Raw genomic sequence first — 20,138 nt, 5'->3', positions numbered from 1 at the left:
GGCCCTTACCCCCGAAAAGGAAGAATTGTTTTCCCTCTAAACTTTTACTTTTATATATAAGATTTAAATAGATTTTATTTAATTTTAATATATTGAAAAAGTAAACATGCTCAATTTTAAAGGAGATAAGCCAAAAGGAGAACCAAAACAAGTAATGTTTTCTGATGGCATCAGGCCTGGTGGAGATTTAACTGATCAGTCGGAAATATTGGATCATCCTCCTCCATATCGTCGTCAAGGTAGAGTTCAAAGAAGAATTGAGAAAACTTCTACAAGTAATCAAATATTGTTTTAATGTATGTTGTTATATAATATTAAATAGTTAATAAAATATTAATATATTTTTATTTACCTTCTAGTTGATAATAGTACTCAGAATTCAACTATAGTTTCTGGTAAAAAACATAAAGCATCACAATTAAAATCACGTATCAAAAAAGTTATTGTAACTGATTCTGATGGTCCACTCTCACCAATTCTATTGCCACCAGGTAAAGTTAGTTTTGGAGAACAAAAAACTAATAAAACAATTAATTCTTATTATTAATATATATCAGTTATTCTTCAGATAATTTAATTTTTATTAACTTTATTTATATCTAATATGTTTAGATTTAAGCTCAGAGGGAAAACCAGATCTGGAAAAATTAATCAATTGGTTAACAGGTTAGAGAATTATTATTATTATTATTATTATATATGTTCAAATCAATGTTCTGAGAAATAGAAAATAATTTTGATTGTGACAAACAATTAAAATTATTTTCTATTTCTCAGATGATTGAAGAAAGAAAAGTGATTCTGATTTGTTAACAACAATCTAATTATTTTAGAAATATAAAATCTTCAATATAATTTATTTTATAAAAATTAATGGAAAAAACACTATATATTTTAATATCACATAAAAGGAGAATATCAATTTTGTTCACAGATCATTTGTTTGAGATTGCAAGATGTCAGCTGTTTTAATAATTAAATAAGCTTTGTGAATGAATTTATCAAACTTTAAAATGCCTGTTTTAATTCTTTTTTAATCTTTTTGAATGGTTTAGTCTAAAAATTAATTAGATATTATTTAAGAAAGTAGTGTATACTTGCCTGAAAGAAATTTTCTGCACTTTAACTTTTCATGCTTTATAGAATGTTAAGGTCCAAATAGTCAGATAATTTCAGTATGAAGAATCAACTGGCTGACTTTCAAAAATTAAAAATAAAACAAACAATAAATGAAGTTTTCAGAAATTTGGATGATAGTTTTATTGTTCTTAAAGTTAGCCAAAGACAGTAAAGAAGATCCAACATATTTGATTCTTATATCCTCATCGTGCTTAAAGATTCATAATAGCATCAGAAATCCTTTATTAACTTTCATTACATGTTTTGGCATATTTACAAAGTATATGTAGTATATGCTTTTTTCAGGTAAACAGAGTTAAGGCCAGTTATGAACTGGCCTTAACTTTGGATACTTCATGAGAAAAGGGAAGAGAAAACAACACTAAATAGGTTTAGTGTGCAGCACTTTGCCTACTTAAACAGTGACATACATTGTTCTCTCTTGGTTAGCTCACAGTCCTTTTTGTTCTTCAGTGTGGAGACTGATAAAATTGAAATGATTAGAATTAGAACAGAATTATTTTTGTAGTATAAAATGCCTATTGTTTGGATAACTATGTTAAATTTTCAGTTTGCTATTAATATGCCTCAAAATCAAATGTATTGACCATAAATGACTTTAAGATGACTGTTTTAGCATTTCAATTTTAAACAAACAACTTTTCACTTAAATGCAAATTCCAGCATATAATGAACAATATAAATTTTAATGTTCAAACATTTTTCAGAGGCCCTCATCAGGAAAGAATGCACAAAACAGAAAACACAGTTCTATCTTTTGAAAAGTTTTAGCTTTCAAATGTAGCTGTGTTCTAATTTTTCAAAATTTAAACGATGTTCAATACAAAGGTCATTACATGTTACAACATATAAAAAAAGTTTTTTTTTAAATACAGTCGACACCCCTATAACACTGTTGATTATTCCGTTTTACATGAATTCCATGTTGTACAAGTCACTTAGATTTTAGAAATACATGTGGCGGGCTGTGAACAGCTCATGTATTTGTAAAATCTAAGTGACTTGTACAACATGGAATTTATGTAAAACGGAATAATCAACAGTGTTATAGGGTGTCGACTGTAAAGCCATAAATAAATTTATTAATATAATATATGACATAAAAGTTAGCCCAATGTTTTAATGTATAAACAATGTTCGATAAAGGAAATTGTTTCCTTTACATTGCATAAAGATAAATGCATAATTATACATAAAAAATTATTGTTACCTTTGTGGCATTGTAAATAATACTTCCATGATTGTGGAACTGTAATATAGTCAGAGTTAATGCAAACTCCCTTCATGCTCACTATATAAATTTCAAGCACCTCCAACAAACACAAGTCATGTTGGTCAAAAGCCCTGTGTAAAAGAGTAGCTTCATCCCAACAAGGAGAAATCCTGGGTGCGGTAGCCTACTGGGCTAGTGCAGTATTATACCTCCTGTTGGACACATCGTATTTTGTGGTCCCGTATTCTAGCCTCTAGTGATCTGTATGTGGATCTGATGTATGTTATATGTCTATTGAAATGTTCTTCCTGCAATTGAATGCGGTACACTCCTGGTGCTTTCTTGTCATTGGACTTGTCTTTTGTGTTAGATAAGAGCCGGAAAATGTTTTGTTTTCTCTTATAAGTTAAGCACAAGTTTAAATCCTTAGTGATTCTATTATAAATTTGTTGGAGGGACTGTTTGTAAGATATAACAACTCGTTTGTGCTCTGCATCAATAACCCTTGTGTTGGTGATAGCTATCCTAGATTGCTGGTTGGCAGCGAGCCTGTTATAAAGGACTTGTGGTACCCATATGCAGATGCTATATGCTTGATGCATTTCAGTTTTTTATAGATATTGGAAGTCTCAGAGCAATGGGAGTAAGCCCTTGAGACTAGGGCCTGGAATGCCATTACCTTAAAAGGCCAAGGGTCCACTGAGTTAGCAGGTATAAAGAGGGGAATATATGTTGGGCATTTCAATTTTATTGATTGCAATATGCATTTCAGATGTATACATTCATCCCTGTTCAATTGGATATGTAATATGTGTAAATGTTAAAAATGGAGTATCACACATACATATATCAATAAAAAATATGTTATTTTTGTTGATATGTCTATGTAAATATAATATTGTATCCAATTGAAGAGGGATGAATGTATACATCTGAAATGCATATTGGAGTCAATAAAATTGAAATGATAAAACAGTCACCATAATTTTGTAAGAAATTCCGATAGTTGTGTGATACTCAATTTTTAACATTTTAAGTATAATGTCTCTTTGGATCTAATATACATACAGTTGTGAATAAAGGTACCAAATTTTAACTTCAGCACTATCACAATGGGGTGATGATGGTTAATATGAAACCCGTGAATTTGTGTTTTCAGGTTGGAAACTTCTGGAACTTACTATGTATATTAGGTGTGGCCAAACTTTTATCCCTTAGGGGCTACTTTTTTGGTAAAATGTAGTCTGCAGGCAACTATGAATATGGGCAATTTTAGGATTTTTATATGTGCATGTGTTAACATTCATTTGCATTGTTCATCGGGATAAATACAAACAGTATGGGTACGTTGCACAGACAGTCTATTATTGTAAGAATAAATTATCGAATTAAGATTTTTAAACATTAATTTAAGTGAAAGCAAATTGTTCAACTTTAGCTTCGCGGGCTACTTTCAAAACCTTTGCGGTCGATCGCAGTCTACGTGTTGGCCATCTCTGATGTATATAATACATAGTTTATTTATTGTTTAATTTTTAATTTCACTTCATATTTTTATTATTTCATGCTTGATAACTTATTTATTTGATTGATTGATTTTTTTTTTTTAATTACTTCTTTCTACATGTTATAATATGTATATGAGGCAAATTGTCACAATCATACATGAAAAAATTTATATTTTTATTTTCATTTTAAAAAATTGTTTAAATGTAAATATTAATTAGTTGTTATAAAAAACAATGTCAGTTAAATAAATTTATAAATTGATAATTTAGATAATTTATATATATTTGCATCAAAAATTTTTTATGTAGTTTAGTTTATTTGAGAAGATAACATATAATATGTATGCAAGCATGATAGTGATTTAATGAATAATTAAGTTAATTGAAATTTTTATAAATATTTAAATTTCGATACTTTTCGTTGTTACAGATGAACAATGCAGACCAATTGTTTTTGCCTTAACTAAAAATTTGCATATTTTGGCAAAAATTGTTAAATGTAAGTATGTTTAAAATTTCATGTTAAGTTTTAAAAATGTAATTATAGTTTATAATACTACTAGCAGATATCCCTGGCACTGTGTGAGAAAAAATTAAGAACAACAAACATTTAAAAAAAATTATTAAGAGTTTGGTTATTTTAGCCTATCATTGTCATCTTTATCACAAAGTTAAATTTATTTGACAAAGATAAGAACAAATGAACAATTTACATGTCAGAACTATCCTTAAAATGAAAGATAGACTTAATGTTAAAAATATTTATTCATTCCAGAAAAACAATATTTAGTTAACTAATCCATTATAAAATGTAACAGTTCAAATTCTATATTAATTTTTTATTAAAGATTAATATGTTTTTGTATAAATAATTAATCTAAAATAAATATTTTATTATTGCAAGATATTTTAGAAAGCTCAAAATATTAATTTTTATAATTTAAATGTCATTATGCATTTGATTACAAAAGTAAATTACATTTCATACCAATCAGTGTGAAGATGATGTCATGGTGTCAAAGTTGGGTTATGAATAATCTCTTTGACATTTTGACTCATTTTAGACATTATTCTTAAACCAGACTATATCAATTGAACATCAATGTTAACTTGGAAGTATACTTTGAGTAACTATGTTCATTGTAATTTATGTTAAATGTTTCTACTTGCAATTAGTTGAAACTGTTATTATTTAGATGAAAATGAAATACTTTCTTGATGTTATTTTGAATTCAATAGCAAGTATTAATACAAATTCAAGAAAACTTTGTCATCAACATGTTTTAAAATATATTCATACAATTTATTGTTACAATCTTTATTCACAAAAATATTGGTTGTATAAAATATGTATATAACAACAGTTGGTAAAAGGGGGGTTGGGCCTTACTCAGAGGTATAGCCCTAGAAGGAGAAAGGAAGAAAGGAGAGGTAAGGAGGTAGGATAAGGGAAGGAGGGGAGGGATGAAAGAATTAGCAATGGTAATAGAAGGGGGAAGAGAAGGAGGGGCTCCAGCTGGGATTTGTTTATTAAAACACAGAAATACAAAATTGCAATATATAATGTTTGTACGTGAAGACAGAAAGATGATTCACATGAACGATGATTGGCGCCGTGGTTGCTCTTACTTTACGATTGAAGGCTAATGATGGGTGCTGAAGAGTGATACAAGGAAGAAATCACACCCATACGTAGGTATCTGATTAAGTCCTAAAAGAAAATGGAGCCTTGATGTTGTCCTTGGATCCTGGAGTTATGGAGTCTGACTGTGCCTATTTAGTGAGTTAGCTGGCATATTGTCTTGGGTAGCAGTTGGGGTTTGATAGTCTGCTAAGTTTAGGTTGTTGATAAATTTGACGAATATGGTGTATATGTCCTTGTCCTCGAGGAATGCGCTGAGGTGGCAGGGCCAGTTGTGCCCTTTTTGGGTTGTCAGGTCTCTTAGTTGTTGACGATACTGATTGAACTTGGTACAAGTAAATATGATATGGAAAGGGTCATCCCTCTCCTTTACTTCACAGTCGCAAAGTCCATTTCCCTTCTTTAGGAAGCGATGAAGGTAGCACTTGAAATTGCCGTGGCCTGTGAGAATCTACAAACTGGCAAAGCAGGCTCATAAACTAGCCTGCTCTTACTCCTACACCTCCGTTCCCATCTCCTTCCTCACAAAGGAACTTACTGCCATCACTATGTCAAGGTGGCAAAACGACTGGGACAGTAGCCACACTGGACGAAATACCCACAACTTCCTCCCAGACGTTAACAATAGGTCCCACCTCACTTACCTGAGTGCGACTCATGTATATAACAACATAAAATAATACATTGAAATGTAATATTTAATATATATTACTATTATTGAAATCAAACACATTATTTCAAAACATAATCTCACCATCTGTGGCATTACTTAAATAATATACACTATTGTTTGTGAAAATTGCAATACCATGAGGGAATTATTTGATTACAATGAAATTTATATCACCCATTACTGATATGACTGTGCATAAGTTGTAAAACCTTTGCAACCTGAAATAAGACCTATACATCATGGCAATGAATTGAAAAGACTTTGGATGGTATCCTGTGAAATTGCTTACTATCTGCAATGCACTACAGGTATACTTCAAGTTACGTCGTTCTTGATTATATGTCGTTTGTCAAAAAAATATATGGAAAAATAAAAATCAAGTTTAAGTCATTTTATTCAGCTTTACATCTGTCCGCCACAAATATTGAAATTCTAATATCACTACAAAAGTGTTAAAAGCATATAAAATCATATTAAAATACATACGTTTACAGTAAATGTTAATATAATCATCATAAATCATAGAGAATGAAATATGAAAACATCTATGACTCTGTGTTGTCATCTTATTTAGCAGTCTTTAGAGCTTAATATTGGCATTTTCCACAGTAATTCCAATATCTATTATTTGGCGTCGTTGTCAGTGCCACTTGTTATTGATAAATTTAACATAAATTAGTTTACTTTTTACTATTGCAAAATAATTTTAATAATCTGTATTTGTTATTTAACCTTACAAAATCATCTTATTTTATAATGTCTTAGAGCAAACCGCATTCATAAATAAAGAGTTTGCGATGTACTGTAAACATCGCCAAATTGTAAACATGTATATTTACAAGTATGTACAGTACGTACTGTACGTGTATTGTAAATTTAGATTACTTTTTTCCTGTACTATAATAAAAACTAAAATTTATTTGTTTGAAAGCTTAAAATAGATTCTTATTAATCATATATTATTAAAAATGCATTTAAAAATAAAATACAGAACTGGGAATGGTTATTTGTGGTTTAGCCTAGTTAGAAGTAAATTCAACATGTCGTTTTTCGACTTAAGTCGACTCTCCTGGAATCAATTACTGATGTAAGGTGAGGTATACTTGTACTTGTGTGGCTCCTAAACAACTCTGTATTTATATTCTTAACTTAACATCTAAGGGCACATACAATCACTCTGCAACTTTGATCGTTTGTATATCCTAATTACATATCCTGAAAGTTTCAAGCTAATATCATGATTCCTTCATGTTGTTGCATTGTCATAAACAGTAGTGAATATTATTTATAAATTAATATATTATATTAAATTAATAAGTTGCTCAGTCACCAGATGCATTGATTACTTGTTTTTAATCTAGCATTTATTGATTGTACTAAGTTTGTAAAAAAAAAAAAAAAAAAAAAAACAGATACTTCAGATTCATCCCAAATGTTATGAGCTTGAGTAAATATATTATTTGACAAAGGATTAATTTCCCATTTGCATGATCACATCATTTTTCTCCAAATGTTTTTTTATTAGGTTTTAGTCTGTCAATCATTGGCTAAGGTAACACATTTATTTTAGAATGATGATTAATTCACTTTTTAACAATTCAACTAGTATGAATCAGATAGTTATCAGGCACTAAAATTAAAAAGTAATTTTCAGAATAAACTGCTGAGATAGAAAGCAACCAATTCAAGTAGGTTTATATATTTGAGTGAAGTAAATCAACTATCTGGACTATCTGCAAAAATCTGACCTCAAACATTTACATACAATCTTATAATCCAAAGGGCCACATTTGCATGTAAATAATGAGACGCAATTAGTTTGTAACAATGAAATTCTCAGTGAGAATTTGACTAAAATGTTTTCTTGTCTGAAAATATGACTTTTCCAAAAGTCAGGAGAATACAATAAATATTGTAATACAAAACCCAGTTCTTGCCTTTTTCTGTCCACTTGTCAAATAATGTTTGCAGGATGAGGTGCTTTTTTAAAACAAAATTTTTTAACCATCTTTGTTCATATCCATTAAGCATCATAATATACAATTTTCATTACAGCAATTCTGCAAGGTTAGTCAGTGACAGTTATAATTTCTTGATTCAGGCTCAGACATTTCTTGTGATCTTCTGGATCTTTTTTGAATTGTAAATATGTTCTTGCCACCAACGTATCTAATTTGAAACATTTTTATGGTGGGGTATCAAATTTACAATTATTATTGTTTTCATTGAAAACTTATTACATTTCCATAATCCTATAATTTCTCTTTTGATATCATTTGTTAATTTATTATCATTCAAATGTCTTGGCATTATAATGGAGGAAATAATGCATTAAAATCAATATTATATTAATTTTAATATAAAGATGAAAAATCTACTTAGCTCATAACTATCTCTATCACAGTTCAAAATAAAATTGATTTTTCACATTCAGTTTTAATATGTTCATGTAGAAGAAAAGCAACCAAAAATAGTCTAAATTTGAAATCTGTTACATTCCTTTCAGCAAAAGATATTTCTACTTTTTCCTCTTCTATGCATGTTTCCCCAAGATTCCATGCACAAACTGAGATTATCTGATCACTAGTCATGACAACAGAAAAATAATGTAAACAAAAATACATTCAGAATTGAAAGCATTATTGAGTTTATTGCAATCTATTTATTTATTTAAGATAAATTAGTTCAAGAAATTTATTAAAATTTGGAATGAATAAATTTACCTGATGCATATTTCTAAATTAACATTGATATTCAGTTTATTCTAGTCTGGGTTATGCATTATGTCAAATTTGATTACATGAAATCATTGTGTTTCAATGTGAAGCGTCAATTTACTTTTACAGTACTATACATTGATTATAAATACTAGATTTGTAGTATTCATAATTAATATAGATACATTAATATGTGCTCATTTAGACATTATATTATTTGTCAAAAATAGTAATTTTTCTCATTATAAATAACATTTATATTTAAAATTTATCTCATAAATGGTTTATTCATTAAATTTATTTCTAAAATATTGTTTTATTAATAATAATCAGTGGATTGCTGTATTGGAAAGGAATGTTGGTGTTTCACTAGTAATGGTTTAAATACTGTTGGACAAGACGAAGTAATGGTTATAATTGAAAGGTTGTCTAATGAAAACACTATTCCAAGGGATATATTTCGATTTTTTAGCATGTTGTATGATAATGCTAGCAAAGGTAAGAAGAAAAATTTATTGTAAAATGCCGATTATTTAAATGTAGTAATGTGTCAAAAATTTGTTTTTCATATTAAAATTCATAAAAAATAAATTGTGGAATTTCATTAAGTTTCATAATAAAACAATTTTTTTCAAAAAATAGTTTTGTTATGAAATTATAATAGATTTACTAGTTTGTTTTATCATATAAAAATAAGTTTTGAATTATTGAACTTTTAATTATTGTGAATATTATTGTATAAATCTTATGCAAATATAAACATCTGTAAACCGCATATTTATATTAAAGCCAAATGATTGCTGGATTAGTGGGAGATTATAGGCATTGGGCACAGTCATCTCCAGTTGGCACCATGAGTAACCTACTGGTTACTCATGGTGCCAACATGGTTATATCCAAATTAATAGTTCTGATGGTCTGGTTAGTGTAACTGCACAGTAAGTGGCAAGTCCCACTCCAGGCTGATTCTTTTCTTCCAGAACCTTCAAAATGAATTAATAAATATAATAAGAAATGGCATCTATTGCCTGAATCTAATCTAGCAATCATTTGGCTTTAAATTTTATGCAATAAAGAAAATAAATTTATTAACAATTTATTTATTTTCTAACCAAATAAATAAATAAAATATTTTTAATACTTTCTGGATCATCAAAATATTTATTTTTCTATATGTTATCATTCTTAACTTTTGGCTAGCAGCAGACATATATTGTACTTTATGCAAAATTGTACTTCTAAATTTAGTTTGTGTTTGTTTGTGAAAACTTCTGTTGTACATTTGCAGACTTTTTTTGAATGAAATGTTTAACTAGTCAGTCAAAATTATTTATGTAGGTGTCTATCACACATCATTCAATTGACATTTCATCAAGGATGGACAGTTGGAGTCAAGGAGTCAAATCTTCTTATGGGAGTCTGGAGTCGGAGTTGATTTAAAAAAATATCGAGTCAGGAGTCTGTATTTTTCCGCTTACTCCCCATCCCTGCATTTCGTTGACTGATAAAAATAAAATATATAAGTTATAATAGTTTATTAATAAACTGTTATAAACCTTTATATATATTTTAATTTAATCATTCAATGAAATAGTAATAAAAATAAAAAATATATATATTTCATTTACTATTTTATTACTGTTACTATTACTTTTAATATATATATTAGACCCTGGTGGACTCATTCTTTTTCTGTCAGTCAAAGAAGTTTAGAGCAAAAAATGCTGCAAGTTGTGAGGGCTCCATGAAAAAATATCATCAGTTGATTACATTTGACATTTTATGATTTATGTATGTGCAGGTGAATTCAACTCACTTTTATCACTGTTTGTTCCATCTTTGACAAATTTCTTATACAATTGAAACATTATAACTAAGGCTCGGATTTTTAAGACTTAAAGAATGGCAAAATAAGCAGGTATTAAAGCACTAAAAACCTGAAAATATGACCTAAAAAGACCTAAAATTTTCAGAAGATAAGCATTAACTGAGATTAATTCAGATTTCCTTTAGTATCATAGTGTTTTAATAATCAACTTTCATACATGACATTGTTAGATTTCATGATTGCACTGTATTACCAAGTGCCTATGTAACTTTTCAAACTTGAAAGTTCAAGCCAGTAGAACTTTGTATCTGTTTGAACAATCTTTCTGCATCACATGTCATCAACGGTGCATACTTGAAAAGGCTGATATCACTGCTTGAGAGCTCAGGTTTGTCCTCTTCAAATGTACTTCTCCATTAAAAATGGTTTCAAGTTTCTTCATTGTTTTAAACTCCTTGTTCATTGAGAAAAACACTTCTCTAGAAATGATCTATGCCACTAAACCATTGGTTTGACATAGCTTTGCCTGGATATCAGCTACAATCTTGGGGTCATGAAACAGTTGAATCCCTGTAGTTTCCAACCATGTAATTGCAGCTGGCAGTCTTCCACGTTGAGATTTAAGATTCACTTTTCTAAAATGTTGTATAATTATCCTTCTCACATAATTGGGTTATCTGTCTTAAAGTATAAATTGATTGATTTGATTTTATTCAGTTACAGCAATGCAACATGTGAGCAATCTTCTGAGAGGGGAATGGTAGCTCCTGGGAGGTCTTTTATGGAAAGCTTGCCCCATTTAGATTATGTTACTAATGTCTAAGCCACATGGCCAGTTCAATGGTAAGGCATGAACCCACAACCAACTACCATTGTTCAGTGGTTTTATCCACTCAGCCACTGCTGGGTGTATATAATTGAAGGTACATGAAATTAAAAAAAAAAAAAAAAAAAACACTTACTAAAGGTAGAAGTGAAGGTTCCATTTTTATAGGTTTCCCTTTTGAAAACCTGTGCCAAAACTTTATTGTTTTAAGCTTCTCCTAGGGTTAAGCCAACTAGTATCATGACATGGCAATATTGGATAAAATTTTTTTAAAAAAACCTAACAATTTCAAAATGTGATGGAAAAAGGCTACAAAACCCCAAAAAATTACAAAAAAAGACCTATCCCAAAAATTCTGCCAAAATATGACTTTATAAAACCTATAAAAACCTTTCATTTGTACTTCACATGATCTGAAACATGTCTGTGAAGTCAGGAGTTCAATCAGACTCATAGAAAAAAATATGACTTTCCTTTAAAATTCAAGGCCTAATTATAACCAATTATCCAGTGTAATTATAACCAATATGCCGTATGATAACCAGAAATATCACCATCCTTGGTGATATTTCTGGTTATCACACTGCATATTGATTTGATTTTTATCAAACTCACCTAAATGAATGATATTTCTTGATTGTTTATTTTGAACATTTTCTAATTGTTCTCAATATTTTAAAATATTTTTGGAAGAAACAATAATTACAAATAAAACCTTTGCAAACAGTGATATCAAACTCATCTACAGGATGAAAAAAGTAATTTTTTTTTCCTCCTATAGGTTAAATCAATTTTAATCCTTTGCATATTTACACATAAGAAACAAATTTGTATAATTTCAACAAGATTTGTCAGTTAGTTTTTGGTGTTATGTTTTTTTTAATGAGAGATGTAAAATTATAATAATGAAAATAATTTATTGTTTTCTAATTATTTGAGTTTAAAAATTTTTCACAAAAACAATTTTCTTTTGTCAACAATAATTATAATAGTATTTAAAAGAATTAAGTTTTTAACATGTAACTCTAAATGCCTTTTTGTTCTTTAAAAATGAAATGAATAAGATCAAAAGGTTTTTTTCTGAAATATCAAGTGTCAGATATAGCACTAACAGATCAAAATCAGATAATTTGACACTAATTATATTTTAACTGATTCTGAGCCATCTACTAATTTCATTTTGTAATAGAAACATAGTTTATTGATCTGAATTTATTTTTTAGAATTCTGGTAATTATTAAAAATATATATTGTTCTATAACATAATCTGCTGGAGAGTGAAATAAATAAAACAAGCAATTTTTAATTTATTTAAATATTAATTTTATTTAGGTGTGACGGTTGGAAATTTAGGCCATTTGTTATTTCCTGAAGGAATTCTTGGAAGTAGAGAGCACAGTGGTTTTTTATTTGTTCGTCATACATTTCAGTGCCTAGGGAAATTAGTGCTTCCTTCTGCACCTTTTTTGATTGCCTTACTCATTCAAAAATGGGAAGTTCCATGGGTGAAAGTATTTCCTTTGCGTCTTATGCTTAGATTAGGAGCAGAATTCAGATGCAAGTCATTTACATTTCAGTTACATTTTATTATTTTATTTAGATTTAAACAATGAAATCTATAAATATTACTTTAAAATTTTTAGATTATCCATGTCCACTTATCAGTGTAAGATATCGAAAACCTGTATATTGTGAAATAGGACATACCATAATGAATTTACTGGCTGTAGGTATTTCCATATTTAAATAGTTAAAATTAATTCATTAGTTAATAAATAAATTTTCTTAGTTGTTTTTAAATTAAAATTAGTAGTTCAAATTAAGAATTTATTTCAGGATTTTCGGAATTATCAGTTTACTATTCCTATGATACCTGGAGTTTTTATACATATGGAAGATAAAAATACTACTGTCAATTTCCCCCGTAACACTTATGAAAAGGTACACATTTTAAAATTTACATCTTGGTATGTTATTTTATTTCATATTTCTCTTATCTATATAGGTAATGAAAGTATTAAGTAATAGCAATGATCATGTTTTGGCTTTGGCATCAAATTTCTCATCTGAAGCAGATTCTCATTTAGTCTGCATACAAAATGAAGATGGAAATTATCAAACTCAAGCCATTAATATTCAAAATACTCCTAGAAGAGGTGAGTTTCAATTATTTTCATTTGTAATGTTGAACAAACTGAATTAAATTTTTGAAAATAAAAAGTTTTTAATTTGAACTTTATCGCTTCTGATAATGAGTTAAATAAATTATATAAAAGTTTGACTTTAGATTAATATGTATAGAAACAATTTAATATTTGATGCATATATATGAGATGAGATCAAAAAGTTTCCAAACTGACTATGTTGAAAGTTGTATATTTACTTCATATTTCAGTAATCACCTTCCCATTTCCTCAAAAGTAATCTTATGGGACTGAATGCAACAGTCCCAGCATTCCTGCCAGTGAATGTCCTCTGGAAGCTTGTTAATTTTGTCAGTGTGTGAAGTAATCTTTGATCTCTTTAGTGGTCTCAGATCTGCAATTCTTGAACTTCATGTTGATTCCTGGGAGTTCATAAAGTCAAAGATAGCCAGATTAAGAGAATAAGGAAAAGTGAGAGACACTAGCTATATTATTATTTTTTTTGCCTAAAATTGCTGCATTTTGATATGTGTGTTAATGATCCAGTTTCCTGTATTCCATAATTCAGGGCATATGTGCCTTACATTATCATTTAGACAACAAAGCATGGTAATGTAGTAATCAGTATTGACAGTCTGCACTACAGGACAAATTTTTGCAAAAGAATTCCTGTTGTTAACAAAGAGGATTGACATTGACTTCACATTGCTCCAGACTTGCTGTGCTTTCTTGGGATGAGAAGACACTTGGGTTTCAGGGCTACCAAGATAAATTGCTGTACTATGCAAGAAAATTTTTACCTGAAATATCTAACTTTTTTAGCAATTTATGCAGGATAATTTTAAAATTATACATTAATAAAATCTAGATCAGATATGGAAAACTTAAGGGCCAGACCTCAATTAACAATACACAAACTTTCAATCTGGATCTGAAGTCACATGATTTCAATTCATATTTTTTATTTTAAATTAAAATATGATTAAAAAATGCAGCTCAGCATTTTGACGACATCACAATAAGTAATATGGATTTTATCAATTATTTTACTGCAATAAAATGTAAAATAGTTTGAATGTTTTTATTTATTCATGCAAAACCATCTTTGGTATAAATATAAAATCAATTAGAAATGAATACAATTAAATTCTTTTAAATTCTGGCTTTAATAATAATAGTTTTCCAAACTATAATATTTTTATATTATTTTTAATTTTCAATCATCAGATTATTTTCCTCAGTTAATTTTAATTTAGAGACTAATTTAGACTACAGAGTCATCTCTGTAACTTATATTTTTATTAATGTTTTCATCTTTATTAACTAGACATTATAAGCATATTTTCTATTTTTTTAAATATATTTTGAATTATTATTGAATTAATCTGTTATTTTCTTATGTTAATATTTTAGTGACTGGATCCAGTTTTATTGTATTTAGTGGAGCTTTGAAAGCATCAACTGGATTAACTGCAAAATCTAGTATTGTTGAAGATGGTTTATTGGTGCAAATACCTTCAGATACAATGTCAGATTTAAAAAATGCTCTTAGAGATATGAAAGATTTTACTATTGGATGTGGATTATCTAATGCTCAACAACCTGAAGTTATTTTGTTACAATGGACAAAAGATGATAAATCATTTAATATAGGGTAATAAATAAATATTTATTTATTTTTAAATAAATGTTTTTAAATGTGTTTCATTAGTTCTTACATTAGTTTCATTACTACTTAGAGTTAGAAGTCCAATTGATAACAGAAGTCTCGAAGGCATTCAGAGTATCCGCATTCATACCGGAACAGATTATGCTGGTGAATATCATTTAATAAGATGGACAGAAGTATTTTTCTTGCAGATGGATGAATCAGGAAACAGGCAACAGTAAGTTTTAAAATTATTATTATTAACTATTCTAATAATATTTCTATTCTATTCTATAATTCAATCTAAGTATTAACTATATAAAATTTCAACATAGAACTGAACCAGCAGATCCTAGTAGATTAGCAGAAGCTGTAGCTCAGGCTTGCTGTCAAGCATTAACTCCACATTTAGAATGGCTAGCCGAAGCAGAACTTAATAAAATAGGATTAAGAGTAACGCTGGATGCTGATAAAGTAAATTTTATAATACATTTTAATAAATATCTTTTTTATAGATTATGAAAGCATTGTTTTTATATTTTATAGGTTGGATATGATATTGGTGCAGCGGGAGAACCTCTTCCAAGTATGTACATGAATGCTTTAGACAGTGCTCTAATTCCAGTCATCACTTGTGCCTCTACTTCTAATCACGAAAATCCTATTGTTCTGGAACTTATTTTTCACGTCCTACTGAAATGAAAATTTGTTAATAAACTAGCCTTAACCAAAATGTGATTTCCCATCTCCAAATGACAGTCCACTTGTCTTTGGCCCAAAAATTGTAGGAAGATCACTTTGCAGTGCCCATAACCAAGAAGAGCCTTAAAGTTAAATCTTAGTGCAATATTGGAAGGCAAACGTGTAGTAGTAATTTTGGCGTTTGTTGCATCAAAAGAAAACGAAGGAAAAGCTGCGTGTTGGCCACAATTTAAATGGGTACAAAATGACATATTTAAGAAACGTCGTGTTTTGTTGTATTTATCCATCAAAAACAGAAATTTTATCATATCTAGAATTATAAAACTGCTTGTTTATAAATTTTGAAATATACAATTCAATAACTTCCTAAGGAAGAACATCTATCAAAGTTTAATATCAATGAGATACACAAGTAATATTTAATAGCATAACGTTCGAATTGAATATTCGGACAACATTCCTAAAATACAGATTTGTAGATTTAAAAGAATATTTTAAAAGAAAAAATTTTGTCCTATAAAATGTAAAAATGAAAACCATAATCTATAGAATAATTAAATTCTTGTATTTTATGAAAATGTTAATTTTTTCCTCTGGGTAAAAATATAAACAAAGTGTGAATAAGTACAATTTGCTGTATATTTATATTGCATTTTTATTATTTGACTTAAAAAATAGCGCAAAACAGATTATTTTTACTAATTTTCAACATATTTGGAATTTTCCAATATTATGTAAATAAATAAACAACAATGTAATGATAGTTAACAATAAAGGTACATTATTCGTGTACATTTTCAGACACATGAAATGTGAAACAGTGCTGTAGTAAAGGCAACTCTGTAAATCTGTTATGGATGAAAGTTTCAATGCAATTGAAACAAGAATGTAGATTTAAAAAAAGGTCATTTTCACTTAAAATAATTATATTCTTTTGAAGTTTTTTTTTATTGCAGCTAATTTAATAATTTACTTTTTTAGAGAATATTCTAAAAATGAAGTATGTGTTCTTGCATTTAGTTATGTTTGTATATTGAAAAAGTTTTCAGGATTGTTGAGTGATAAAAATTGAATTTTTTTTTGTTAAAGAAGTTATCATAAATTGGTTTTCTTTAATTATTCTTTAAAAATGTATAAATAAAAATTGAATATAAAATGAATTATTGTTATTTTCACAAGAAAATAAATTATATTGTAAAAATAGTTTTAAAGCAATTTAAACAACAAATGACAGAATATATGTAGTGAAAATTTGGATATGACACACACTGACATTTACAATTTTTGTGCAACTCATCTTTAGCGTTAAAATTATTATATTAAATTTTTTGGCATTTTAAAAAGTTTTGTATATAACAGATGGTGCCACTACAATTTTAAATTTTTTTGCCAGTAAAATTAGTGTCATTGTGATATATGAACTGAATAAAGAACTTGGTCCTATTTGAGATATGACCACCCTTTATCATCCCATCCTCTTGACCTAACAACCACTAAAATTTAATAGCATCAATGCTCCTAATACACAAACCTGTTAAAATTTTCTGAAATTTTGCAGAGAGAATTAAGCTCTAAATTGGGTGAAAAAAATTCTGCCACCAATCCACAGATTAACCCTCTAAAACATTGAAAACATGCAAAAACATTTAAGGTCCTGAATCCAAAAATTAAAAATTTTGAGGGTCATTTTTTGACTGATCACCATACATCTGTTGTATATAACAACTGGGAAAGTAAAAATCAGTTTTAAATGGGAAATTAATTAGTAGTAATCATTTATCCAATTTACATTTGAATATTAAGTTATTCAAATATCTTAGTCTAGATATACACTTTCAGACTAAATTACATTGTTAGCCAGCCAAATGACAAAGGTGGTTAGGGCATCAGCCTACCACTCTGGGGATCTGGGTAGTCAAAAAAATCAAGTTTTTGGGGACGATTGGCCCCAAATACATTCAATTCCATCTTGCACCCAGCCAAACCAGTATGGGAAAAGCCCTCAGTGTCCATGGGGCAGAAAGAGTAAAAAAAAAAATATTACATTTTTAGTATAAAAATGATAAACAAAAATTAATAGTGTATAATCATTTGACCCAATTTGAATTTTCCCAATTTCTAAATATTATTATAAACTGACTTTTATATTTCTAGCATGTGTGCAAGTCATTTTACCTTTGAATACTTATAAAACTTTGGTTGCATCCATTTTTGTTTGGCATTTTAATACAGGTTTCATCTGTTACATGAATGGCAACAGGAAAACAAACCTATGCGAGATTAGAATTGCTTTATTTACTTTAGCCATGTGCTTTTGTTATGGAAACACAAACTGTATCTTGTTTCAAATGCTTAAGTGCAGCAAAATATAATAGTAAAATTTTACTTTTTTCTCTGCTAAATTTCTCAAAATAAAATTCCCTAAGTATTTATTTAGTCTTGTCATCTATTAAAGTTTATTAAACAAAAAAAGTTTATTATTATTCAAAGAAAAATTAATTCAGTGAAATACTGAATTTCCTATTAAATGTTCATACTATAATTTAAATTCTCTCAGATTGCTCCATTAATGTTGAGATGATCAATCAAAACATTCTTCCTGCAACTACTTTTTACAAAAACAAAAAATTATTGATCAAAGCTAATGAATTCATCTAGTCTCCACATTTTCTGCTTCATAATTTCATCTTCTACAAATAATAATTTAATGATACTTTCTGCAAATAAAGTATCTGTTACTGTCAGTCTCTAAGATCTTTGGTTTCTCAAAATAATTTATTCATGATCATTGCCATAAAAATTAGCACATCAAGGATATGCATGTGGGGTAGTACATACTGTTGTGAACAATTCTTTTCATGCATTAAAAACATCAAAACTGCTGGAAGAAACAGGTTGTGATTCCCATTTAACTAACATTCTTAGAATTAAAACCAGTATCATAAAAGCAGATATTGACATTATAAAAGGCAATGTTAAAAATTGCATTGAATTTATTTTTTATTTTGTATTTCTTTTTTTACTGTCAATAATACAGTATTTTTTGTATTATATACAGTAGAGCGTCATTTATCCGAAAGCCAATCAACCGGAATGTCTGTTAATCGGAAGTGTTCCAGTCGGACTGTGTCGTGCTGAATCAAACATTTTTGATACTAGATTAACTTCCAAAATATAATTTTTTGTTTTTATATTAATATTTTACAATATATTTATTTTGTTTGTACAAAATAAAGAAATTATTTTTAACAATACAATAGACATGATTATTATTTTAAAAAATTTACGTTAAGCTTAACATCGATGAAAATTCAACGCAAAGCAACACACAATGGAGAAAAATTTCAACATGGGATAGGTTAATAAATTTTTTCATATATAATCAGTTATCCGAACAACCCGAGTCCCCAATTGATTCAGATAAACGACACTCTACTGTATTTCTATTAAAATTTGATATTCAGATATTTACATTTTGAACTTTTTAAAAGCATATGTTTATATAAAGTACCTTTGTGGCCCATTGAATCTACCTAAATTTCTAATTTGGCCCATTAGGGAAAAAGGTCAACCCTGGTCTATACATTTCGAGGCACCTGGGTGAGAACATTTGGTGTTGCGTGCTGCCATTGACACCACCGTCGCACCATTTGAAATGATGGACGTGCTGAAAGGATTGGACTGCAACAGAATGGAAAATGGAACAGGGTCATCTACAGCAATGAAGTCAGATTCAGTTTGGACACTGATGACACCTGTGTTCATGTGGAGATCCCATGGTGTATGCCTCAATCCTGCCTATGCTTTGGAGCAACATACTGCCCTCACAGGTGACTGGTACCATCACATATAACAGTCAGTCACCTCTAGTAGTGATCCAAGGGACCATGAACACCTAACAGTGATATCCTGCAGCTACGTTCTCTCAAGGCATGGCTCCCAAGAGCCATTTTTTAACAGGACAATGCTTGACTACACACAGCAAGGACGTCACAAGACTGCCTTTGCACATAGCCACAATTCCCCAGCCTGCCTGTCCTGATTTGTCACCAATTGAACTTGTCTGGGATCATCTGGAACACCAAGTTAGACAGCCT

At 29.0% G+C, this 20,138-nt stretch overlaps 1 protein-coding gene across 1 annotated transcript in view; it reads left to right on the top strand.

The window, feature by feature from the left end:
- The window catches only part of LOC111626249 (zinc finger FYVE domain-containing protein 9-like), a 28,834-nt gene extending 12,201 nt beyond the window's left edge, over positions 1-16,633 (top strand). The window contains exons 2-14 of the mRNA XM_023369559.1: positions 123-275; positions 360-491; positions 613-666; positions 4,292-4,360; positions 9,227-9,391; positions 12,880-13,104; positions 13,191-13,273; positions 13,384-13,488; positions 13,553-13,703; positions 15,105-15,345; positions 15,431-15,577; positions 15,675-15,813; positions 15,886-16,633. Coding sequence (XP_023225327.1) covers positions 155-275; positions 360-491; positions 613-666; positions 4,292-4,360; positions 9,227-9,391; positions 12,880-13,104; positions 13,191-13,273; positions 13,384-13,488; positions 13,553-13,703; positions 15,105-15,345; positions 15,431-15,577; positions 15,675-15,813; positions 15,886-16,041 — 1,788 coding nt within the window. The 5' untranslated portion in view covers positions 123-154 and the 3' untranslated portion in view covers positions 16,042-16,633. The remainder of the gene's footprint in view (positions 1-122; positions 276-359; positions 492-612; positions 667-4,291; positions 4,361-9,226; positions 9,392-12,879; positions 13,105-13,190; positions 13,274-13,383; positions 13,489-13,552; positions 13,704-15,104; positions 15,346-15,430; positions 15,578-15,674; positions 15,814-15,885) is intronic.
- The last annotated feature ends 3,505 nt before the right edge of the window (positions 16,634-20,138 follow it).

The sequence above is a fragment of the Centruroides sculpturatus genome, unplaced genomic scaffold (assembly GCF_000671375.1).
Source record: "Centruroides sculpturatus isolate CEXI.00-Female unplaced genomic scaffold, Cexi_2.0 scaffold369, whole genome shotgun sequence".
NCBI classification, from domain to species: Eukaryota; Metazoa; Arthropoda; class Arachnida; order Scorpiones; family Buthidae; genus Centruroides; species Centruroides sculpturatus.
Note: the sequence above shows the minus strand (reverse complement) of the source record. Positions and strands in the feature narration are given on the sequence as shown.